We start from the raw sequence: 25,813 nt of genomic DNA on the forward strand, positions 1-25,813 counted from the left end.
TTAAAATGCTTGAGAAGTACAATGACATTTTCTCCAAGCATACACATGACTGTGGCAAGGCCGAAGGCTTTGTACACCGCATCAGGCTCACTGATGAGAGGCCATTCCGCCTTCCTTACCGCCGAGTCCCTCCAGCACATTATCAAAAGCTGCGACAAGTTTTGTCTGAAATGGAAGAACAGGAAATGCTGCAGTGGAGGCGGACGCACCTGAGCGGCACCTGCAATCACGCCTCGCCGTCTTTATGTCTGTGCTGTCTATGCTGTTGTGTTAGTATGTGTCAAGCTGTGACCTGCAAAGAGTTTTTATACAGTTAAATCGAGGTGTTGGATGTATCTGTGAATCCAGGTAAGTTTACTTTTTTACTTTACTTTCCTACAAGTGAACACGTACAAAGTAACTCTGCCAAAAAAAAATAAATAAATAATGTAAATAAAATTAAAATATAAAATGTACTCCTGACTCCTCATTAAATTTCTACATAAAAGAGTTGTCACTCACCTACTCTGTGACTTATATAGTAACAAATTTTATCTGTGGAAAAAATGTAGAAAATGTAAAATGAATTAATAGGATATATTATTATTTAGTTCACAGCACTTAGCAGGCATTTCATCCTGTTCTTCATGTAGTGGAAACAACACTTGTGATACTGTAGTTTTTGTAGTTTGGGGCCCTCTGGAGATAAGTCCCAGTTTAAATAATGACCCTTCACAATCCTTCGGTGAATTTTCACATTTTATGCACTATAAATACTGAGTGTGGTTCAACTGGCAACCATGTATGAATTTTGTTTAAATTTTAAGCATGGAAGATTTAGACTACAGTACTTTTTTTTCATTTCATTTTTAACAAATTTCTTGTTATTCTCATCATTAACACTAACACGGGTTTGTGGCCAGGAATCTAATGGTAAATGGTTGCTGTCTCTCAAGAGGTACAAATAAAACAGGTTTTACTGGACTTGTGCATTCAACTGCGTTAAACAATGGCACTGGAGATAATAAGACAGGTTGTACCAGTTTAACCCTTTAAGACCTACCATAGAACCAAGTCCGCCAGAGCTTATATTATATTTTTACCTGCTGTGGAGCCATTTTTGGGAGCATTTCAAGTTGCTATACATCAATACAACCATTATAGCCCAGATTTTAATAATATGTATGCATTAAGTGCATAGTAATTACATAAATTGCAAAAAAGGTCAATAAACTACAAAAAAATTGAAAATCGTTTTTGCTTTTTTAACATATATTTGTAGTTAGAGAAATTTAAGAGGCTTATCCCTCAAAACTGTAAATACAAAAAAGTTGCACAAAATAGTTTCCCACCACAGGAAATTTATTTTGAGTGTCTTCATAGTTTTATTTTTGAAATACACCAATTTTTATACACTGCAGGAAAAACGAAAATAAATATTATACTGCAAATTTGCAAAAAAGCAGCATGTGCATCAAAATAAACTATTTCCAGCAGTGCAATATGAGTCCTAATCATCCCAGAAACGACACAGAAAGTCATAAAGTCAAAGATAACTTTTAAAAAGACCAGTATATGCACTGAGGCCCTGATCATAAAAAAGACTACATTTCCGCGAAAATGACGTCACTTCCGGTTTCGGGCAGGTAATGGCGGAAATGCAAAAGTTCGCGCTGACGTCTATTCCAACATAGGAAGTGTTATGAACAGCTGATTGGATCGGCACAGCGTGTTTCTGGAATATTATGTTTTTGTTCCTGCAAGCGCTTTTTATGCAGTTTTTGCAAAGCTTTATGTGGAAGGAAACCGTGACCGAGGACAAGCTGATGGCATCAGATGTAAGTACAACTTGTTACGTCTGGTTCAGTTTGGGTAAGAAGGAAAAACGGCCGAGTCCGTGTAGGTGACAAACATAGTGATTTTATTACACACTTCTAAGACAGAAGCATGGGAAGACAAGCGTACAGCCACAGATCTCCAAAGAGTGGACAGCTCCCCGTCCTTATATAACCCATGATGACGTAACACAGTCAGACCTTACTGGAAATGATAACAGTTTGGGCCTGTTTCAGAGAGTTTGCCTAATATGGACATCAACTGTTAGTTTTAGAGAAAAACAAGTGTGTATTACATTCGTGCCTTTTGTGAAAGTATATCTATCAGAAAACTGTCCTCAGACGACCCTCCTATTCTTACTAAGTGTGTGTGTACACATGCATGTGTTATATAAGAGCGTGCATGTACTTTAAAGGCCTGTGTACGTGCAGAACTGAACATAGAACTAAGGCAGGGTCCAGCAGGACCCACAGGCTTCTGAGTGGTTACAGAACTGTGAAACAGCTTTAAGCAAATAACATGAATAGTACAGAACAACAATAGACTGATTAAAGTACTGATAATCTGTGTAGATTAATGTTAACATAGATATGGTTCAAAGATTATTCTGTCAACTGGTTCAACAATGGTAAATGATTAATGATTGATACTTCTGATTATAACTGTGATCATAAGTATACAAAATAAAATATCTCCTGGTCACATTCCTCCTCTTTGGGCTGGCTTGCCAGCCCAACTCACACCAGGATTTATTTCCAAACCAAACAAACTTATGACACTTATCAACCCCAACACCTCCGTTGTTTTCCAATTTTCCCACAACCCAGCTGTGCTTTTAGCTTCAGACTCGAGTTTCAGCCTGTCACGCTTCAGGCCCCTTTACCACCTCCTCTTGGAGTGAAGAAACACCCTCGGATTCTTCTTTCTTCGACTTCCGGGGTTAGACCACCCTTCAGTCGCTACACAGATCTGGGGATTATTCTGCCCCACTTTCAAACAAAGATCTGTGTGTTTGTTGTCCGTTGTCACCGCCGTGTCCCCCTTTTTGCCAAAAGCCTCTCGAACCTCGTTGGTCTCTGGTGTTCCTAGTTTTCGCCAACCCCTTCCTGGTTATCGCTGTGGTTATGGGATCCATCTTCTCAAGGAGCCCCAAGGCCATGACACTTGACCCCAGTTGCTGTGAAGGGTCCCCATATCTCCGTGTCCCCGTCTGGTGTCTGTTCCCTTCTCTGCAAGAGACAGAAAGCCAACACCTCTCCTGCGCTGGCTCTCCTAACCTAATGTTGTTGACTTTGTTTATTCCAATCCTATGCCATGCTTATGTGTGTATAAAAATGAACAACAGACCTCAAACAAATTGGGCGTTCTCAATTCCAACTTAAGTGTAGTACTCAGTTTCTGATCATCTAATTATGCTTCTCACTGGTCCCCTAAATTGTCTAAAAACCTTTAATTTGCCATACCTAAATTATTAAAACACAGACCAAATCATAGACCCCCTATCTAGCTTTTGCCTTTATGAGCACACTTCAATAATGAGCAACAACCTGCAATCTGTACCAAAAATCTTCATGGTCACACCTGCAATTAAAGATCAAATGCACTTTATACCTGTTTTAATTCTTCCTTATATAGAACCTCCTCAGTTTCAGGTTAGTTGCGATTAGTCTCAATTAATCGTTCTAGTTGTATTTTGCAATTCAGCTAAAAAGCAAACCTGTTAAAGTAAACAGCTTATTTACAACCACCTGCAAATCATAAGAGTAATAAACGATTCAGCACAACAGACAAGTATCATGTTCAGGTTTCTCCAATCATTATATCACTATTATTGCCGCAATTTGTTTTATTCACCCTTTGGGCAATGTTACTCCAAGAGAGAGAGAGAGCCCCTAATGGCCAGTTAGTGGGCTCTAGGTTAAACTGTCCCCAAATTTGTTATTTGTTATTATTACTTGTTTTCATGTCACTTGTCTGTTTTCTACTGCACCCTTCTCACGCATTCTTAACAAAGCAAAGCAAACATTAGCAGCACATTGACCGCAGTCAGGCATCCACATTCCATAGGTGCTATAAAAACATTTCCTGTAAAAGAATCACAGTTTTCAAGACAGGGTGTGTCTCACCCAACACTCTCACCAGAATACAGTGTAATAGCATCACCAACTCCTAACCCATAAACACCGTTTCTTCACACATCCGCCCAGAAATCCTGTAATAGAAAAACATTAAAAACTGTAACCCTGTAGGGAAGAAAATGTAAATGGTAACACTGCGTAGTTACCTCTGTAAACAACACAAGACACAAAAATGGCATTTACAGGTTCACTCATCCTCGAATATCTTGTCATCCTTCTACTCCTGTAAAAAGAAACACACATAAATTCATCCACCCTTTTATCCTATCTAGGTGGAGGTGGTTAACCTTGAGTCATGGTCAAGTCTTGTCATCTTTTACCAGTCAGTCCGTTTGTTTTTATTTCCAGTCTTTCATCCATTCATCCATTCATTCATTTCTTTCTTTCTTTGCTGATAGTGAAACCTGTCGTCGCATTTCGTTTCCACACTCAGCAAAATAACGTCATCTCAAAAAGAAAACAAGAACTTGAATTTGGATTACCTCGCTGAATCCGTTTTTAGACAGGGACTCTCATTTCTAATTGTCCCCACAAGTGTTTCCTCCAGAACCCATTTCAATGCGGAGAAACTCACAACAATTTTCTCGCCGACGTGTAATGCTTGTAATTTCCGATGTGCAGATCTGCTTAAAGAAAAGATTCACAAACAAAAATCAGTGCACTGTTCAAAATATAAAACAAAATAAAATGAAAAATAACAAAAACAAAAATACCAACGCCCGGGTCTTAGGACTTGTCACTGAATATTCCTCCCATCAATAAAAATACCCACCTAAACCTACACAGAGTCAAATCAACACCACCTCAACCTTTTCATATTCATAAACCTATATGTTTTGCGTTCGTGAAACAAAATAGAACCGTTTCCATATTAAGTAATTTGAGCGCTTGAAATGTTTTAATTCTCTTAATTCTGCCAGTTTATTTCAACACTTATTCAATGACTTTTATTCAACTGCTACTTGGTCACTCAAATTTTACCTGTTCAAATTGCCTAGGGTTCAACAAAGTCTAGATCCCCGTTATCATGAAACTTGAACGGGTGTACGATGATTTACTTACAGTAATTTAGAATCATCACTCAACCTAGCTCTACTACTGGCACTGCGTGACTTTTCTCACACTGGAAACCAGAATTTAGTACAGAACTTTAATACCTCAGGCAATCGTGTTCAAGGGCTGCCCCCCCCCCTTTCTCTTCTTCTTTGTCCGTGTGTTCCTCCTTTTATTAAATCTCCATCCCAATGATGTGGCGCTCTGAAATAAAACTCACACTGTTAATTCCTCGTTTTCACTCTGCATCACTGCTCAGGCTGTTTTCTTTTCTTTTTAGTGTACAGTAAACAATTGAGTCGAGGCCTTAAGCCCCAGATATCTCGCACAGGCATCGTTTTCATAACCAAACCGCTCCGGACTCTGCTCCCCAGACCACACAAATGCCCTCTGGGCTTATTATTATAGCAAATTCTGTATTTGACTTTGTTGTGTGCAGCATTGAGCCTTTGTCAGTAAAGCATTCTTCATTGCAACAGCTGGAGCATTGTGTGTCACTTCTTAGTAAATTAAATCAACATTTTGATTTTGGTGCATGGGTATGTATCAGTTTTCACTCCCTCAACGAGTGCATAAGTGTTCATGTGTGTGTTTCTCTTCATTCTAAGTCGGCGCATGCAGAAGTGTGTGTTTGTGTGTTGGTGTATGTTTGTGTTCATCACCTTCCTGTTCTGTAGTTTAGGTAAACCAGCAGCCTGAAGCATGCCCTAGGGTCCTGCCCTCCTCTTTGGGTCTGTTTGCATCCGTTGTTGCAGCTGCCTGCATCTTCTCCTTATAACTTGACCCTTTTGCTTCTGTAGCTCTTTCAGGGTTTACTCCTGCTGTTGGAGCTTTGCGTCAAGTCTGACGACCTCCTGCTCCAGCAAGCTTCCGCCTGATTACAAGTCCTGTATGTGAAACTCCAAGTCTGACTGATGAGTTCAATTAGCAGCCAGCTCCTCCGGAGCCATGCTCAATTTCTGTTCTCATGCCTTGAGCTCTTACTGAGGGCAAAAACCTCAGAGTCTTTTCCTTCCACGTCAGATTGGAGTCTGTTTATGTTGTCCTTACTTTGCTCCACGGCCTTCTGCAGCTCTGCTGTTCGGCTCTTCTCAGAGGTCAGCATTCTTTTGCTCACCCTCCCTTTTCCTCCGGGCTTAATGCGCGTCTCGTCACAGCTCTGTCAGCTGACGCAGTCTGGGAATTTCCCCCGTGTAGTGAAACGGGCTTTAGGTTTAGTGCTCTCCGTCTCTGCTGCATGAGATCGCTTTTTTGCAGCACTGTTGACATCCTCACGTTGTTGTTGTGAGTCCAGCTGCTGTGGCCTTCAGGGGTCAAAGGGTCAGAGATGGTCGCGGAGAGGGCAACGATGGTAGAGGGGAGGGTAGGAGTCCAGGTCAGCTTCGGCTTTCAGAAAAAACAAAAACAAAACAAAACAGGCGAACAGGAAAATGATGTTGTGTTGGCTGTGTTGTGTTGGCTGGTCTCCTCTCCCCCCTTTTTTTTTTTTTTTTTTTTTGTTTTTCCTCACCATATAATCAACTCATAACCCCTCAAGTTGACAGGACAACACAGGTACGTGTTAAAATTCTTAAGATCCTGTTTAGAAACCTAAAAAGGAATTTTCTACCATTCAGTAGTCATTTGTCTTAAACAATCAACAAAAACATATCCCAATTTAACCACTAAATTTGTCGTATCCTCACTTAATCATCAGACCAGTGTCTTTGTCTTTTCACGTTAAGTTGTTGTCTTGCAACCCAGAGAGTTTATTTGTCAGTAATGTATAAACTATATCATTTAAAAACAGGTGTATGTTAAGTGTCGCTACTTTAATCTTGCATGTACGTGCACATGTATGTAAGCTGTTTCTTCATTGCATGTATGGGTGCGTCTGTATATAGAATAAAATAGAATAGAATTCAACTTTATTGTCATTGCACATGCACAGGTACAGGGCAACGAAATGCAGTGTATGGGTTAATTTAACTTCTTCTCAAATGAGGCATTTCTCTAACACGCACATGTGTCTGTTCCTCATACTTCTCATACCTTTCTCTGGTTGTGTGTGGTTTTATTTGTTTCAGTCATTTACCAGGAACATCTTTTCCTTTTCTCCATGTCTTCCGCCAGAGGTTAACACTGGTGAGATTCAGGGACACAGCACCCAGAGCAGTTCAGCGAGAAAAACCTGCCTAAAACTACATTCTCTCTTTTTTTTTTTTTTTTTTTTCCGGGAGGGGTAGGGACAACTCTGGTGTCCAGCCATGAATTTTTAGCCAACGCTTGGCCTGTCTTCTGCTGCCGTACTCAGGTTTCCAGGTTAAGAAAAAACACCTGTATGAAGACACTAAACATACATTTAGTATTTGTATAAACATAACTGCCTAAATTATTGAACTCTTGAGTAGGGTTGATTTCAGAATCAGAATCAGAAACTTTATTGTCATTGTCATGAGAACAACGAAATTAAGAATGGTCCCCGATCATTGCATCATCCCTAGCAATATCAAAATATAAACAAAACAATAAAATTCAATAAATAAAATAGATAGAATACTTAAAATACTAAGTATTCCCACAGTCATGCTTCAGACCGTGCATAGATTAACTCAAGAGTGGCATGGTGGACATTTTTTGTAGTATTCAGATGTGTTATTGCAGTTGGATAACAGCTGTGTTTGAGTCTATTAGTCCTTGCTCTGATTGCCCTGTACCGTCTGCCTTAGGGCAACAGTTCGAACAGGGAGTGGCCAGGATGTGAGGTGTCTTTTATGATGTTTTGGGCCTTTTTAAAACAGTGGGCGTTGTTTGACTCTTTACTAACTTTAAACCCCACCATAACAATTTCTCACTCACAAACTTCTATGCATCCATTTAAACATGCGAAGCCAGCACAAAATCACACACATACCCCTACAGCAAAGCTTTAACATAACCACCATCCAACTCCTCCCTTAAACGGGAGAAATCACCCTGAATCAACCAACTCTATATAAAACGTCAAACAAAGATAAACCACAAACATTTCTACACTTCTGTCTTCCACGCAGCACACTAGGCAGAAAAACACCGATTACTCACAGTCTATTGAATTTATACTTAACATCACAACAAAAGAAAAACCTGCTCGTTTCACAACTCTCACAGCTAAAGTCGCCAACTCCAAAACCACAGAATTAAATCAATATAGTCAAAACTCTTACCCAGAGCCTCTGAAATAATAAAAAATCACCAAATACTCGGTTACTTTTTTCACTCGCTCCTTCTCACTCCCTTCTTCCTCATACAGCATACACGCTCGCTCCCGCGGACCCGCTCGGCCCTGCGGGCTCACTCGGCCCCCACCTTTTTTCTCTCACAGAGACAGAGAGAGAGACCCTTTTCCTTTTTTTTTCTCCAGCACACATACACACACAGAATCCCAACTGAGAGAAAGAGGGAGAGAAGAGAAAAGAGTTTTTTCTAGAGATGAAGTTTTTAGCCGGAGTTTCAGATCTAACAGATTTATACAACTTATTTACACACACAGGTAATTTATAATCTATATACACACGGGCCCGCATAGACGTCATCTGCCACAAGAGGTTACACCTAACTTTTTGACTAATTTAAAAGCACCTATAGCCCAGGCCTAGCCTTGCTGGTCAATACACGCCTCGGGAACGCCCTCCCGAGAGCGCTCGAATTCCTAAGAAAACACCATATGCCAGAACAACTTTATCTCACTTCTCTATTTCTCTGCTGGTGTTCCTAAATTTTTGACTAATTTAAAAGCATCTTTCAGCCCAGAGCCTCGCTCTTGCTGATCAATTACACGTCTCAAGTACGCCGCCTTGAAAAACGGTCAAATTACTAAATTCTACTTACTTTTAAAACTACTTCCCCGCCAGGAAAACACGGAGCTCCACCGGCCACGTGACACATCACAGATCACGCTTTTGGCTTTACTTAAAGCTCAGTGTGCCCAACGTTTAGATAGGATGCAGCCAGGTCTAACCTTCTTAACCAATCAATGCAGTAGAAGGCAATCACTCATAGATTACCTGGCCAATTAACCGGGAGTCCCAAGTCCCCAGCGGGAGGCCAAACCAGGCTAAAACCTAACCACGCGTCCGCGATTCGTGGTCAGCGCCACCTGCTGAACAACTGCATTCTTAGAGAGCCTAGCTCTCAGTCCTAAACGAATTTACTTGTTTTAAAAGCCTCACGGTGAGCTCTCAGCCCCCCCGTTTAATTATCTGAAGCCCAAAACCGCGTTTTTGCTACCCAATCAAAACCAAATGCCCTACTCTACCGATTGACTGGCTGGCATTCCCAGTCAACCCACATTTAAACCTCTTAAACCGTATTTATTTGTTTCCACACACCTTAAACCGTATTAACTTAAACACATAACTTCTTAACTCAAAATTCACCCCCAAAATAAACAGCAATGAATTTAGTCAGACTACTATGCTCTATTTTAAAACTAATTACTCAAGATCACTATGGACCAACGCCAGAAGCCCAGACCGAGTGAATATTATTTAATTAAATTTAGTTTTAACTTCCAATATAGCGCCTTTGGATAAACAGGTGGCACTCACCTTTCTTATGTCGCCTGGCGTCACTCAGATAGGCTGCTGGCCTTCGTCCCTGTTTGTCACCCACACGATAGCTGCAAGCTCCCCTCCTCCCCAACCGGAGTTTCGGCACCAAGTTGTTACGTCTGGTTCAGTTTGGGTAAGAAGGAAAAACGGCCGAGTCCGTGTAGGTGACAAACATAGTGATTTTATTACACACTTCTAAGACAGAAGCATGGGAAGACAAGCGTACAGCCACAGATCTCCAAAGAGTGGACAGCTCCCCGTCCTTATATAACCCATGATGACGTAACACAGTCAGACCTTACTGGAAATGATAACAGTTTGGGCCTGTTTCAGAGAGTTTGCCTAATATGGACATCAACTGTTAGTTTTAGAGAAAAACAAGTGTGTATTACATTCGTGCCTTTTGTGAAAGTATATCTATCAGAAAACTGTCCTCAGACGGCCCTCCTATTCTTACTAAGTGTGTGTGTACACATGCATGTGTTATATAAGAGCGTGCATGTACTTTAAAGGCCTGTGTACGTGCAGAACTGAACATAGAACTAAGGCAGGGTCCAGCAGGACCCACAGGCTTCTGAGTGGTTACAGAACTGTGAAACAGCTTTAAGCAAATAACATGAATAGTACAGAACAACAATAGACTGATTAAAGTACTGATAATCTGTGTAGATTAATGTTAACATAGATATGGTTCAAAGATTATTCTGTCAACTGGTTCAACAATGGTAAATGATTAATGATTGATACTTCTGATTATAACTGTGATCATAAGTATACAAAATAAAATATCTCCTGGTCACAAACTCCTCCGGTTTCATATGCAAAAAAAATTATTGTGCTAGCTTACGTGGTTGCAGAGCTACCGGGATTTAAAAATAGTTACGCAAAACAGAGCGTGCCCGCTCCGACCGGCTGTAAAGGGTTAAGACACTCCATTTTGTGCTCCCTGTCTTTTGGAAAAACTTTTTTTTTTTTTTGAACATGTCGAAATTTCTTGAGAACCCACAGACATGATCAAATCTATGGAAAGTTCTTAGAAGGGGCCAACTGAACCTTCAGGATTTGAAAACTGTTTGTGTAGAAGAATCAGTTAAAATCACAGTTGATGCATGCGACTAGTTTCTCCATACAGGAGGTGTAAATGGTAAATGGCCTGCATTTGTATAGCGCTTTTCTAGTCCCTAAGGACCCCAAAGCGCTTCACACTACATTCAGTCATTCACCCATTCACACACACATTCACACACTGGCGATGGCAAGCTACGTTGTAGCCACAGCTGCCCTGGGGCGCACTGACAGAGGCGAGGCTGCCGGACACTGGCGCCACCACCCTCTGACCACCACCAGTAGGCAAACATGGGGTTAGTATCTTGCCCAAGGATATTTGGCATGCAGCCAGGAGGCAGCCTGGGATCGAACCACCGACCTTCTGATTAGTGGCTGACCTGCTCTGCCACCTGAGCTACAGCCATCCTTTGCTGTCATCACCAGCAAAGGATTTTGTATGAAATATTAAATACATTTCTGTAAACATATTCGATACTTGACTGGTCTTTCAGTTCTCATTATTATGCAATTTTTATGGACAGCTATGGGTTGATTTATTTGAATGTGTTGATTCGATGGGTTGCTACCAACATGCCAGTAGCACCTTTAGAAATACTTTTACTTGGAAAATTGGTGATGTGTTCAATACTCATTTCACCTTCTGTATGCTACACTATACTGTCACTCAGTTCTAAAGCTACACTGTTAGACTTTTCATCGCCACTTTACGGTAACATACTGGTGTCACTGTTGCCAGCGTCATACGTGTTACGGTAGCTTACCGTTCTGCAGGATGATACCATTTTTTGCTGGTGTGGTATAAAACTCTTGGACAAATTATGGTAACGCACCGTAGCTTTTTTTACGGTATCTCACTGGCGACAGTGACACCAGTGAGATACCGTTATGTCGTAAATTACGTCAACAAAGTAACATCATACTGTGATTAAGAAATTGGTATACTACCGTTTATTCACGGTATGTCACTGTAAGTCCGCTGCAAGGTAATAAACTGCAATATATTAACCAGTAACTTACCGTTATCACGCATCATCAGTACCAAAAATATTCATCTCTGCTACAGGATACCGTGTCCCAACAGGCGGTCATTTACTGTTTAACAGGTCGTAATTTACAGTAATTTCAGTTAACAGTAACATACTATAAGAAACTGGAGGGTTCCAAAAAATTGGATGGATGGATGGATGGCTGGAAGGATGGATAGATAGATAGAGACAGACACACAAAATATAATTCATGTGCTTTACACCACTTTATTTCAATTCTGATTTTTCCCTGCTGAAATACACATTTCCAAAATCAAAAACTGAAAAGAACTGAAAGCATATTTTCATTGAGGAAGCACTTGTTTTTACTAAACCATGTAATCCATTATTTCCTCAGATGGTTGTACAAACATCCATCCATCCATCCATCTTCATCCGCTTTGTCCGGGGCCGGGTCGCGGGGGCAGCAGCCTAAGCAAAGAGGCCCAGACCTCCCTCTCCCCAGCCACCTCCTCCAGCTTATCCGGGGGAATACCAAGGCGTTCCCAGGCCAGCCGAGAGATATAATCTCTCCAGCGTGTCCTGGGTCTGCCCCGGGGCCTCCTCCCGGTGGGACATGCCTGGAACACCTCACCCAGGAGGCGCCCAGGGGGCATCCTTGTCAGATGCCCGAACCACCTCAGCTGGCTCCTTTCGATGTGGAGCAGCAGCTGCTCTACTCTGAGCCCCTCCCGGATGGCCGAACTTCTCACCCTATCTCTAAGGGAGAGGCCAGCCACCCTTCGGAGGAAGCTCATTTCTGCCGCTTGTATCCGCGATCCCAGCACCTAAACGCGTAGTGAGGGTGTGCTGGGAGCGTCTAGCAGAGGCCCCAGTTATTGTACAAACAATAACGATATTATGTCATATCCATATCATGGCAGACAACATATGCTCAAGTGTTGGGTTTTCTTAGTTATATTTTGTAGGGTCTTAAACCTACAATGTGAAGTGCCTTGGCATTCATTTTGTTGGCACCATACAAATAAACGGAATTGTGATGAATATAATATCAAGCCCCATACTTCTGCCTTTATATACACTTTGTCCAAAATACTGGCTCACACTACCAATCAATGCACAAAATGGGGTCCACAAGGACATGGATGAGCATGTGTGGTGTGAAGGAACTTGACTGACCTGCACTGAACCCTGATCTTGCTTTGTGGACTGAGTTCATTGATTTGTAGGGTGAGCCAATACATGTGACAATTAAAGTGTAAGTAGCTGAAATAATTTTTAACAAATGGGTAAAAGAAGGAAAAAAAAATCAAAACTGTTGCACTCAAAAAACCTATTGGACAGAGACAGCGTCTTGCAAGATGGCAAGAGAGCTTGAGCGTCTTGCAAGATCAAGAGAGCTTGGGCGTCTTGCAAGATGGCAAGAGAGCTTGTCTTCATTGTTGCTCGTCTTGTGTAAAGGTCCAGAAAGCATGGGCCATGGATCATCTGTGGAGACATGGGTAACAACACATTGGTTACTTAAATTATACAAGAAATTCACTAAAAATGGCAAAAACAGTTACCTAATATGAAGTTCTCCACTCAAATTCAGTAAGCCGCTGGAGGAAAGTTGTGACGTGAGGGTTAATGTGAACAACCTTTCGCTTCACAGTGGTCCCAGTCCTTCTGCTTGTCCCAAACTTGGAGGTACATTTTGTTCCCTCTTCAGGGTTTATCCTTACAAGAAACCTTGCACACGCTGACTCCTGGTATTCCAGGTTCAATACCAAAGAAGACTGACATTGCATCAGCAAAGATGTTCTCTTTGTCCAGCTCAACAATTACACGCCCCTCTGCACTCACCATCCAGCAGGTGGCAGTCATTGAACTTTGTCCTTAAATGTATATGGGCAACATGTTGTCATTATGCAACATAAAATAATTTCAATACTTCTAGATAGTCAATACTGTCTAGATAGTCATAAAGCAAATAGGTATGTACAGTTAATTATTAATGGCCTCATGTACATAAGTCCGTTTTAACATATTATAATTGTACATAATTGGGAATTATTCTGCCCATTAAACACACCTAACAAACAGTCAGCCCAGTTAAATTACCGTAGATGAATCAACTGGATGGTTATTTTGGAGTTTCTAGTTTGTGCTGCTGTTAAACTTTACAGTATTGACTTCAGTATTTCTGCTGTTGGTGTAGCTAGACTACTATGTTGATCAGTAATATGTAATGTGAAATTTGATATTGTTACTTTGCTGGATTCACTGAGACACATGTCCAACAACCTTGGAAATTACAGAAATTTGAGCTAACAAAACAGAGACTGGATACCTGTGTCCACGAAAAGCTCCTGTGCCAAACAGAAATTTTAATATGGTCTAATCAGCTCTATTTCATAAATGACTTCTTACCAAGCATAATCAGCCTTGGGATGCTTGACAGGCTTTTAACATGCAAACCGAACAATATAAATTTGCGTGCACTGAAGCCACAAAATTTAGAAATACACATAGTTGCAAAAGGTTCAGTGACCAATTACCTTTCCTAAATGACATATGCAATGCAAAAAATAAGAGTATTGTCAGTAGGGACCAATTCCCAGTTTTTACATGATCAACATTATTCACAAAAGGCTTCAATAAACAGAAAATGTGTGCCCACAAGAGAACAGTGCACAAAAATGAAAAGATATTTGAGCTCGACGCTTTGATGGGTTTAACATGATTTAGTCAGCACTCTGCACCGTACAGGTAGTACAAGCACACCTAAAAACACTGACCAGCTAACAGCTTTAAGCATTTGGCTGCAACCTTGGTAGTTCACTGATTCGCCTGTTGCAAACGTCCAAATTTCTATCAAGTCTCAAATCCATCGGCAACTATTACCTAACTAGTCTTTTGAGTCTCCACATTCATAGATATTGACATTTTGTCTTAGCATTTGAGTGAAAATATCCTGGTAGGGTAGCTTAAAAGTCAAAACAAACAGTAATAAGAACGCATTTCGGACTTCTCTCGAATAAGTGAAAAAAACACTTACCTTCAGACTGATTAGCTGGTTCCGATCCAACTTTAATGTGTCCCATGTCAGTCCGCTTTAGGGAAAAAGTGTTAAGTGGTTTCATTTAATTTTGAGATACTCCCGCATGGATGAGCAATTTGGAGTCTAGCAGAGTTATCACGAATAGCATATGATCTTCAGATATAATCCAATCAACCTTGCATTCAATCCGATTGAACATCCAGTTACCTCTGACTACTTCTAAGTTGCACACGTTAACGGTCTCATCATCACTCTGTGCTGCAGCGAACTGGATCTGTGGCACAGAATAGTTGATGGTCATGTTGTTCTCCTGCTTTGCAGCTTTGTTTGAGTCTGAACTGCGGCTTAAACGTGCAAAACTAAGAAAACCAGACCAGAGCATATTATTAGGTTAGTTCACTGTAGTTAGGCAGAGGTGTCTTAAAAAGTACCACCTTATAAAAAACAAATGAAGGTCCAGTATAAGAAAGAATAAGAAGAGAAAAAAAGGAACACCCTGCTAAATGAAGTCATTTTTAAACATTACTCTAAATGTAGCCATTAGTTTTTGTTGCTGGCCATACAAAAAATAAGTATACTACAGTTATATTTCCCAAGTATACCTTACCTAGTACGTATACTAATAATGCTTCTTGTGACTATATTGGCCCCCGTTTTAGTACATAACAGTATTCTTGAAATTAACTATTAGATGTACTTTTTGTTCACCATAATTGTACTAGCATAATGTCATAATGTCTACAAGAGTATAATTAAAATATACTCGACTCTATCACAATACTAACCTTACAAGTACACTATTAATTAATAGTATTAATAATGTTTCACATTGTTTGAATAAACAAATACATTTATTAATATATGAGATTCCATTCAGTTCAAGGAATTAAATTTTAGTGTGGCTGCAACTTACTCCTTAAGTTAAAAATTATTCTGTATATTGAATCGCTACCTTATCGTGGTGGAGGGGTTTGTGTGTCCCAGGGATCCCAGGGGCTATGTTGTCTGGGGGCTTTTGCCCCCTGGTAGGGTCTCCCATGGCAAACTGGCCCTGGGTGAGGGACCAGACAAAGAGCGATTCATAAGACCCTTATGAAAAGGACACAGAGGGAACAGTTTACCCTGCCCGGGATAGGGTTACCGGGGCCCCGCCCTGGAGCCAGGCCCGGGGAGGGTGCCCGAGGGCGAGCGTCTGGTGGCCGGGCCTTAGTCCATGGGGCCCGGCCGGGCACAGCCCGAAGAGGAGACATGGGCCCGTCCTCCCGCAGGCCCACCACCCACAGGAGGCGCCATAGGGGTCGGGTGCATTGTGTGCCGGGTGGGAGCGGAGGCCCTGGCGGAATGACCCCCGGCTGCCAAGACTGGCAATAGGGACATGGAATGTCACCTCTCTGGTGGGGAAGGAGCCTGAGTTAGTGCGTGAGGTTGAGAGGTACCGGCTAGATATAGTCGGGCTCACCTCTACGCATGGCTTGGGCTCTGGAACCAGTCTCCTGGAGAGGGGCTGGACTCTGTCTCAGTCTGGAGTTGCCCCTGGTGAGAGGCGGCGGGCTGGGGTGGGTATCCTAATATCCCCTCGGCTTGCTGCCGGTACGTTGGGGTTTTTCCCGGTGGACGAGAGGGTTTGTTCCCTGCGCCTTAGGGTCGGGGAACGGGTCCTGACTGTCATCTGCGCTTATGCGCCGAGTGGCAGTTCAGAGTACCCAGCCTTCTTAGAGTCCCGGGGGGGGGGGGGGGGGGGGGTGCTGGGGGGTGCTCCACCTGGAGACTCTGTTGTCCTGCTGGGAGACTTCAATGCTCACGTGGGTAACGACAGCGAGACCTGGAGGGGCATGATTGGGAGGAACGGCCTCCCTGATCTGAACCCGAGCGGTGCTTTCTTATTGGACTTCTGTGCTAATCACAGTTTGGCCATAACGAACACCCTGTTCGAACATAAGAGTGTCCATAAGTGCACGTGGCACCAGGACGCTCTAGGCTGTAGGTCGATGATCGATTTTGTAATCGTATCAGCAGACCTGCGACCATATGTTCTGGACACTCGGGTAAAGAGAGGGGCTGAGCTGTCAACTGATCACCACCTGGTGGTGAGTTGGATCAGGTGGCGGGGGAGGACGCTGGACAGACCTGGTGCACCTAAACGCTGTTAAGGTTCAAAATATTGGGGATGGAGACAAGAGAAAAAACCACAATAACAACACTGGTCCGGCCGGGTTGAGTCAAACGATGATTTTAATGAACACACGCGTGGGAGATGGACACTGATGCAGACAGCCTCAAAATCTCAAAATGGTGGAGCATTGCTCAAACTTTTATAGCCTCTGGTGCCTCCCCCTTATCATAAAAAGCCTAAACATTCACATGCTTTTCTCTCACACAGCGCCTAAGCTACGACCTTGGCTCCCTGTTTATCTGCTCCTGCTGAAATGGGGCAGAAAACTCCAGCACACTCTGTTCTCTTCTACTCAGACAAATTAGATTTCTTATAACTCAGCAGTATAATGCATCATAAAACAATATCATTCATTCACAACAAGTCAGCAGTTTAATGTAATGCAAATCAGTTTAACTAATGTAATAGTTATCAGCTTCTTCTAATTCAGGAGAATAATGCAAACTAAAACGACATAATAATTCACAATCTTTAATTCGGGGTATAACATGGCATAAAATAATATTAGAATCTAACAACGCGTAGTGAGGGTGTGCTGGGAGCGTCTAGCAGAGGCCCCAGTCCGCGAGATCTTCAACGCACACCTCCGGCAGAGCTTCAACAGCATTCCGAGGGAGACTGGGGACATTGAGTCCGAATGGACCATGTTCAGCGTCTCCATTGCCGAAGCTGCTGCATTGAGCTGCGGCCGCAAGGTGGTTGATGCCTGCCGTGGTGGTAATCCCCGAACCAAATGGTGGACACCAGAGGTGAAGGGAGCCACCAGGCTGAAGAAGGAGTCCTATCAGGCTTGGTTAGCCTGTGGGACTCCGGAGGCAGCCGACAGGTATCGACAGGCCAAGCGGAATGCGGCTCGGGCAGTGGCTGAAGCAAAAACTCGGGTGTGGGAGGAGTTCGGAGAGGCCATGGAAAAAGACTTTCGGACTGCCTCGAAGAGATTCTGGCAAACCGTCAGACGTCTCAGGAGGGGAAAGCGGTGCTCTACCTGCACTGTGTATAGTGCTGGCGGAGCGCTGCTGACGTCGACTGAGAAAATTGTCAGGCGGTGGAAGGAATACTTCGAGGACCTCCTTAATCCCACTGACACGTCTTCTGAGGAGGAAGCAGAGTCTGGGGATGAGGGGAATGACCCGCCAATTTCCGGGGGCGAGGTCACTGAGGCAGTTAAACAACTCCTTGGTGGCAGAGCCCCTGGTGTTGATGAGGTCCGCCCCGAGTTCCTGAAGGCTCTGGACGTTGTAGGGCTGTCCTGGTTGACACGCCTCTGCAATGTTGCGTGGAGATCAGGGGCAGTACCTGTGGACTGGCAGACCGGGGTGGTGGTCCCCATCTTTAAGAAGGGGGACCGGAGGGTGTGTTCCAACTACAGGGGGATCACACTCCTCAGCCTCCCTGGGAAAGTCTATGCCAGGGTGCTGGAAAGGAGAGTTCGTCCGTTAGTCGAACCTCGGATACAGGAGGAACAATGCGGTTTTCCTCCTGGTCGCGGAACACTGGACCAGCTCTTTATCCTCTCCAGGATACTTGAGGGTGCATGGGAGTTTGCCCAACCAGTCTACATGTGTTTTGTGGAATTGGAGAAGGCATTCGACCGTGTCCCTCGGGGTGTCCTGTGGGAGGTGTTGCGGGAATATGGGGTGTCTGGCCTATTGCTACGGGCCATTCGATCCCTATACAACCGTTGCAAGAGCTTGGTTCGCATTGCCGGCAATAAGTCGGACTCGTTCCCGGTGGGTGATGGGCTCCGCCAGGGCTGCCCTTTGTCTCCGGTTCTGTTCATAATTTTTATGGACAGAATTTCTAGGCGCAGCCAAGTGGCGGAGGGCTTTCGCTTGTGTGGCCTCAGAATCTCATCTCTGATTTTTGCAGATGATGTGGTTCTGTTGGCTTCATCGGGTGAGGGCCTCCAGCTCGCACTGGAACGGTTCGCAGCCGAGTGTGAAGCAGCGGGAATGAGGATCAGCACCTCCAAATCTGAGGCCATGGTTCTCAGCCGGAAAAGGGTGGAGTGCCCACTCCGGGTCGGGGATGAGTTCCTGCCCCAAGTGGAGGAGTTCAAGTATCTCGGGGTCTTGTTCGCGAGTGATGGGAGAAGGGAGCCGGAAATCGACAGACGGATTGGGGCTGCAGCTGCAGTAATGCGGACGCTGCACCGGTCCGTCGTGGTGAAGAGGGAGCTGAGTGTAAAAGCGAAGCTCTCAATTTACCGGTCGATCTACGTCCCTACCCTCACCTATGGCCACGAGCTGTGGGTAGTGACCGAAAGAACGAGATCGCGGATACAAGCGGCAGAAATGAGCTTCCTCCGAAGGGTGGCTGGCCTCTCCCTTAGAGATAGGGTGAGAAGTTCGGCCATCCGGGAGGGGCTCAGAGTAGAGCAGCTGCTGCTCCACATCGAAAGGAGCCAGCTGAGGTGGTTCAGGCATCTGACAAGGATGCCCCCTGGGCGCCTCCTGGGTGAGGTGTTCCAGGCATGTCCCACCGGGAGGAGGCCCCGGGGCAGACCCAGGACACGCTGGAGAGATTATATCTCTCGGCTGGCCTGGGAACGCCTTGGTATTCCCCCGGATAAGCTGGAGGAGGTGGCTGGGGAGAGGGAGGTCTGGGCCTCTTTGCTTAGGCTGCTGCCCCCGCGACCCGGCCCCGGATAAAGCGGATGAAGATGGATGGATGGATGGATGGATGGATGGATGGATGGATGCTGTATATTGTCGTTTATATGTTATACTACTTTCACAGGGAATCACATTTTATAGTAATACACTCTGAATGAGGATTTAAGTAATTACTCTTAGATCTACAGTAGAAAACAACAGAAATCCGGATGGTGTAGTATAATCTCAGGAACATCACCAGTTGTTACATTTGCTGTATTTTACAGCTGTTTCCATGAGTACGGTGAGTTACCGTAAAAATAATGTAATCTCATGGAATTTTCCCACAATTACATGCAAATTACAGTACTAAACTGCTAATAATCCTTTAGAGTTTTTTACTGTTGATTTTGCAGTACTAAGCTATGGAAATTACTGCAAAGGCTAACAGTGTACTTCCCACCAATGTCCATCTGCCTTAATTAAGATAGGCACAATTTTATGACATACTGGTTTAAGTTTCAATGGTAAAAACATTATTTAAGATATAGATTGGAGAAATTAATCCTAGATGCCACTAGATCATTTTGATGTTTGGGTCAAAGTATAGGATAGTATAGGAGGAGTTGCAGATGTAGCTTAGACTTTGGATAAAATGAATCAAGCTTTCACATTCACGGATTTACATCAATTGATCTTAATTGTAAAAATGAGCAATAGACTTTGTTGGTTTAAAACAGTTTTGAGCAGTTTATAATTTATGGATATGGCAGGTTATCCAGGAAATTAATGTAAGATAATGAAAATATCTTACATGAAATAAGATACTTTATTACTTTATTTATCCCAAGGTTGGGCTCACTATTTTTTTTTTCAATAAGGTCTAATTCTGTCAACCAGCCATCCCTTTCTCCTCCATCAGAACGCTGCTTAAGAAGAAAATGACAGGGCTGTTTTCCCTAACAATGAGGTAGGAGCGTGGGCCAAGATGGTGGTGCTGTTGGTAGGAGTGTGTGTCTGTGTGTGTGTGTGTGGGGGGGGGGGGGGGGGGCATTATTATTACAGAAACTGGATTTTGAATTGTGAGTTGACAACAAACGAGACTCTTCCATTGTAATCAGAAGAGGATTGATTTCACTTTGCCTGATTCTATTTTATACAAACTTGTATCAAGTGAAGGAGAGAGCATTTTTAGAAATCTTTCTAACTTATTGTTTTTCTTACCTTGTTGTTTTATCTGTAGGTATAAAAAACATAAAAAATAACCATAATGTCCCCAATTGATTTTGGACTTTCTGGACAACATTTTGGCTGCCGCCATGTCAGTGTTTTGGAGCCAGACGTTATTACTACCTACCAGCCCACTAGTGACCTAACCAATTGCAAGGAGGTTTTCAGTGCAGTACCATATACAGCTTTGTGACTAGTTTCACTATAGTGGCTTTTAGCATTGCAAGCAGGGGAATACACATTTTTCCCCATTGAATGATGGTTCCCAAAATGTTCACCAACAGCATTGTAAGCCTGCATGACTCAGGCTTTAGCAATCTTCATGAATTACCTATGTAAAGACATTTATTTGTTAATTGATGCTAAATATTGGTATACCTGTCAAAGGAAAAACAATGAAGTGAGGCCCAAACTTTATTTGATTTATTTAGTATTATTTTTAATATTATTATTTTTTATTAATTTCTCTAAGTAAAAATGATGGAATCCTCTGCTGTCTGCTGTTGGTCATCCTCGGTTCTACTCCCTTATATACAAGGTATGTATTAAGGCACTATTTTCAAAAGCATATTGATATGTAATATCTATATGATGTAGCAACCTTTTCAAACAATTAATTTTGTTGTTATGTCTTGTGGTGCTTATTTTTCCGGTATCAGATATTTAAGGAACACTATCCTGATGATAAAATTGCATCCTGAACGAGAACCAAGCCACAGCATTAATTTGGATGACACACTTAACTTTGGGTAAGAGATATTCAAAATTTGGACACCATTGTCTGGTAATTATAATGTCCCATACTTGTATTTGATTTTTAAGATGTTGTTTTTAGTAGAATAAACACATGCAGCTTGTGCACACAATTTAGGAAACTTCTGCATCAAAGTACAGTTAAAATAAAATATTTTTGGAGGTTAATGTTACAATAGCACTTGTGACAAGCAGACAGTAACCAAATTTGAAAGTGTGTTAAAAAAAAAAGAAAAAAGAAAAACCAGAGCGACATGATTAAAGAAGCATTTACACAATAAAACACAAACTAACTATAGAATAAAATAACCTGCTTGGGAGTGTTCATAAGTAAGATTTTTTTTACTGTCAATAAAGGAAAAAAAGCAAAAAGAAACACTGGAAGAACAGTCTTTAGAGAGTTTCATGATTAAAAACAGTCAAAACACTGATGTCAGCTGTACAATACTGTTACAAATGAATTAACATCTCTGGTGAACTGTAAATTCAAGTTGTTTTTAGTTCCTCATATTCATTAGCACAAGGGACATGTTCCTGAATTAATTTAAACCAGAATATATAGATTGTGTTTTAATTTATTTTGTTCTTTTAATCCAGGGCCAGGCCAGCAGTTCAGACATCAACATCTTGGAATGCTCCTATCATCTGGGAGGGAATGTTTGATCCAAATCTTTTTGATCAAAAGCACATAGGAGAAAAGTCATCAGTGGCCCTTACTGTGTTTGCTGTGGGACGGTCGGTTCCTCCATAAAAACTGTATTCCTTGGCTATTATACAGTGGTGCCTTCTAGTTAATAGAATTGAATAGAATGAATAAGAAATGTAGGCATAGCTATGCCTGAATCAGTTCAACATGGCGAATTTAAACTGTAAATTCTCTAGCCCACATAAGTAATCATGAGGTGATAACTCTAGTTTTAGTTTATGGGGGGAAATATGCCTTATACCCCTGCAAAAGGGTTGCAAATGCATACGATAAGATTCAAAAGCACAAACAAATGTTTACAAATGTGTACATCGATTTCTGTGTAACATTAATGCACAAATACAAAGAAATTTGACCAAATTTGACCAAACTGTTTTAAAATCCAGACATCTAAACCTGAATAAATTTGTGCACATACATCTACGATTATTATTATTATTATTATTATTATTAGCATTATAGTCATGTCTAGGTCTTTTCTTGCTTTCTTGCATGTTGCCTTCTTTGTCGCTATTTTTTTTTTTTAGCTTTTAAAAATGTAATTGGTAATTAGTATCTGGAGTAGTTGGCCTTTATGACCCATAACCAATAAACACCAGCTTGCCTTGCTGTTTGTTGGGTGTGGACGATTGAACCTTGGCTCAGATTGAAATAATTACTTTTGGTGCATCAAAGATAGTGAAGAAATATACAAACAGGATGGGTTTTGTATTGTTTTGCAATAATTTACAAATAAAAAAATCATTTGTTTTTCTCTGTCTCTCATTAAGGTACCTGGATGCCTACCTCAAGACTTTCCTCATCTCAGCAGAACAACATTTTATGTTGGGATTACCAGTGACGTATTATGTGTTTACAGACTTACCAGACAAAGTACCAAACATCACACTTGCTTCTCACAGAAACATAAAGGTTATCCAGGTGGGAAAGCACACCAGGTGGCAAGACATTTCTATGATGCGAATGAGGACAATATCAGAAGCTATAGAGTCAGAGATCCGTCACAGATTTCATTATGTCTTCTGTTTTGATGTGGATCAGGAGTTTAAGGGGAGATTTGGGTCTGAGGCACTGGGTGATTCTGTGGCTTTGCTCCATGCCCATTTTTATAAATTACCAAAAGCCCGGTTTACCTACGACAGAAACCCCAAATCTAAAGCCTTCATGGAAACTGGAGATTTCTACTACCATGCTGCTATCTTTGGAGGAACGTGGCAAAATGTAAAGCATTTGGTAGATGCCTGTTATCTGGCTATCATGGAGGATAAAATAAATGATGTGGAGGCTCTGTGGCATGATGAGAGCCATCTAAACAAGTACTTTTGGGTTCATAAACCAAGCAGGCTGCTCTCTCCAGAGTACTGCTGGGACCAGAGCATTTGGGCCAAGCAGGATATACTTGTCACCCGCCTAGTGTGGGCACCAAAACATTATGACACACTTCGTACTGGCTAGATTGAAAATCAAAGTTGGAATTATTTTATAAGCAAGGGGCTAGCTTGTTAAACGTGTATATATAGGCTTGTTTTATGTTGGATTATTAAGTGAGCTAGTAGAATAGCTCGTCTTCCTTTTCTGAAAACTCATCTAATCCAGCTAGGTAAATCTAAATGCTTAGGCTTGGAGGACTGTTGTTCCTTTTTGTAATTATGTTGCAATATATTATATATATTTTTGTAAATATTTTAGGTTGTGACTAAATCTGGAGACTTTAATTATAGTTTGGTGGCTAACAAAGGTGAAAATTCTGCTTATGTACTAAAATCTTAAAATACCATAAAGAGAAGCATATCCTCTGACCAGTAGGTTTTTGTGGAATATTTAGGGTGTCAAGAAGACAGACAGAAGTGAATTAAAAGGCCTAAAATCCAACTTTCATGGGTGTAATGTAACAAAGAGTGCAGTGACAGAGATTTATGCTTGTGCTTTTGCTGATAGTTATTTTTGCTTTAATCAAATCATGAATCTAATCAAAATATGATCAAGAGGTAATAATTTAAAAACGAAGTGATTTTATTATGCATGGGCAATCAGAAGAAGTAATTTTTGGGTGTATTGTGATTGATAAATACTGAAGTTCACATATTTACTGATATAAGGAGAGAAAGCAAATTCTAAGTTACAATGAAGTAATCAGAATTGAAAACTGTATCTGAAGTACAAAGAGCAATGTATTTCTAATCAAGATGATAAGAAGATGATAAGAAATCAGGCTAATGTTATGCAAACTGAAGTGAAATTATGTTGAATAAATGTGACAATTGTAATAAAGTAACTTAGAGAAAGAACACTGAGATGTGCTCAACACCAAATGGTTGGACTGACAAAACACTGGATGATGGCCATGAGTAGTAATATACCTGCACTTTTTTTGTGTTTTAATTAAACTCTTTTTAAAGGGTTGTATAGGTCTCAGAGCTCTGTTATTTAGACATAGGTGATTTAATTTAACTAATTTAGGGGTATTTTAACTAGCTTTTTCTTTAGTGCTCTGAAACACACAGAGGTTAATAGTTTCAAACAGAGTGCCACAAATAACAGGTATCCCTTTAGAAATAAACAGTGATACTTCTAAAAACCGTGTATTCCCACACAGCATTTAATTTAACTAGTTTAGGAAGATTTCACTTTTCTAATAGTTTCACAGGCTAAATGTTTTAAACAGAATACCACAAACAAGCTGTATCCCTTTAGAAATAAACTGTGATACTTCTAAAAGCACATATTCACACCTAGCCACACTAGCACTGTATCAACCCCAAGGTTCCTTTAATGCAACTAGCCCTGTAGCTGCCGTCATAGGCAACTCTCGCATTTAAGTTCATTTTATTAGATATGTAAGGTTGAAACAATTAGTAGTTGAAATATTAAGAAATAAATCAATAGTAATTCATGTTTTGTTCATTGGATTTATATGTTTAAATGTGTTATTTTTACTAATTGTGCAATTAGATAGGAACCTTTTCTATAGTTCCGTCTGTTGTTGCTAAGAGGGTATTTTTGGCTGGCACACTCAGCAAGCTAATTGAGACGAGCCACGAGGTTTGCACGTCCACAGTAAGATAGTAAATAGTAAGATAAATAAAAGAGTGCCTTTTTTGGACCTCCCCACGATGTAAGGATTAAAGTTTTATTCCCTTTCAGTGAGGCCAATGAGGTAAATGTTTTCTTTTGTTTATTTTCGTTGTATGTAAATATGCTAGTGTTGCGTGATATTCTAGTGCAATTACCGCAGTGTGAGGTGTAATGTGTATTTTATTGATTGTTTTGTTGGAATGTTTCGCCATATATAATGCTTAGGGGCTTTATTAAGAATATTCATTTAAGTTTGTATTTCTTTTTAGTTCTGACGGCATTGTATCGGCTGTGGTTGGACATCATTACATGTTAAGGCATGTCGAAGAATCCTCCTGTCCGAAATAAATGTCAGTTAAAACACAAGGAACAAGTTGAGCTTTATTACGACTCGAGGGGAGTAACAAGCCCTATAATTATCTACTAGTCACAAACACACTGCAACAGTAAGACTTGTTGATTACACATAGATGATTTAACTACTTTTTTCTTCAGCGCTCCGAAAAGACACAGAGGCCAATAGTTTTAAATAGAGCACCACAAACAACAGGTATTCCTTTAGAAATAAACTTTTCTTGTGTTACTTCTAAAATCTACAGATTCTTAAC

At 41.5% G+C, this 25,813-nt stretch overlaps 1 protein-coding gene and 1 long non-coding RNA gene across 4 annotated transcripts; one reads left to right on the forward strand and one right to left on the reverse strand.

Moving 5' to 3' along the window:
- The first annotated feature begins 223 nt into the window (after nucleotides 1-223).
- Nucleotides 224-25,571, forward strand: LOC146719108 (N-acetyllactosaminide alpha-1,3-galactosyltransferase-like). 3 transcript variants are annotated; one of them, XM_085460492.1, is made up of 6 exons: nucleotides 224-348; nucleotides 20,364-20,411; nucleotides 21,144-21,209; nucleotides 21,331-21,420; nucleotides 22,022-22,159; nucleotides 22,901-25,571. In XM_085460492.1, the coding sequence occupies exons 2-6, from the start codon at nucleotides 20,383-20,385 to the stop codon at nucleotides 23,583-23,585; spliced, it is 1,008 nt and encodes a 335-aa protein (XP_085316618.1). In that variant the 5' UTR covers nucleotides 224-348; nucleotides 20,364-20,382; the 3' UTR covers nucleotides 23,586-25,571. The 3 variants fall into 3 exon arrangements, with proteins under 3 accessions (XP_085316618.1, XP_085316608.1, XP_085316625.1); XM_085460482.1 differs by having other exon boundaries at nucleotides 225-348; nucleotides 20,323-20,411; XM_085460499.1 differs by lacking the exon at nucleotides 20,364-20,411 and having other exon boundaries at nucleotides 278-348.
- Nucleotides 1,880-10,372, reverse strand: LOC146719109 (uncharacterized). Its single transcript, XR_014920981.1, has 2 exons — nucleotides 3,397-10,372; nucleotides 1,880-3,362 (listed from the first exon to the last, which is right to left on the reverse strand). It is a non-coding gene; the product is annotated as an uncharacterized LOC146719109 (long non-coding RNA).
- Nucleotides 25,572-25,813: the final 242 nt, after the last annotated feature.

This window comes from Copadichromis virginalis, linkage group LG1 (assembly GCF_057382275.1).
Source record: "Copadichromis virginalis isolate Kocher_CV1m ecotype Utaka linkage group LG1, C_Virginalis_male_GT1.1, whole genome shotgun sequence".
Classification (NCBI taxonomy): Eukaryota; Metazoa; Chordata; class Actinopteri; order Cichliformes; family Cichlidae; genus Copadichromis; species Copadichromis virginalis.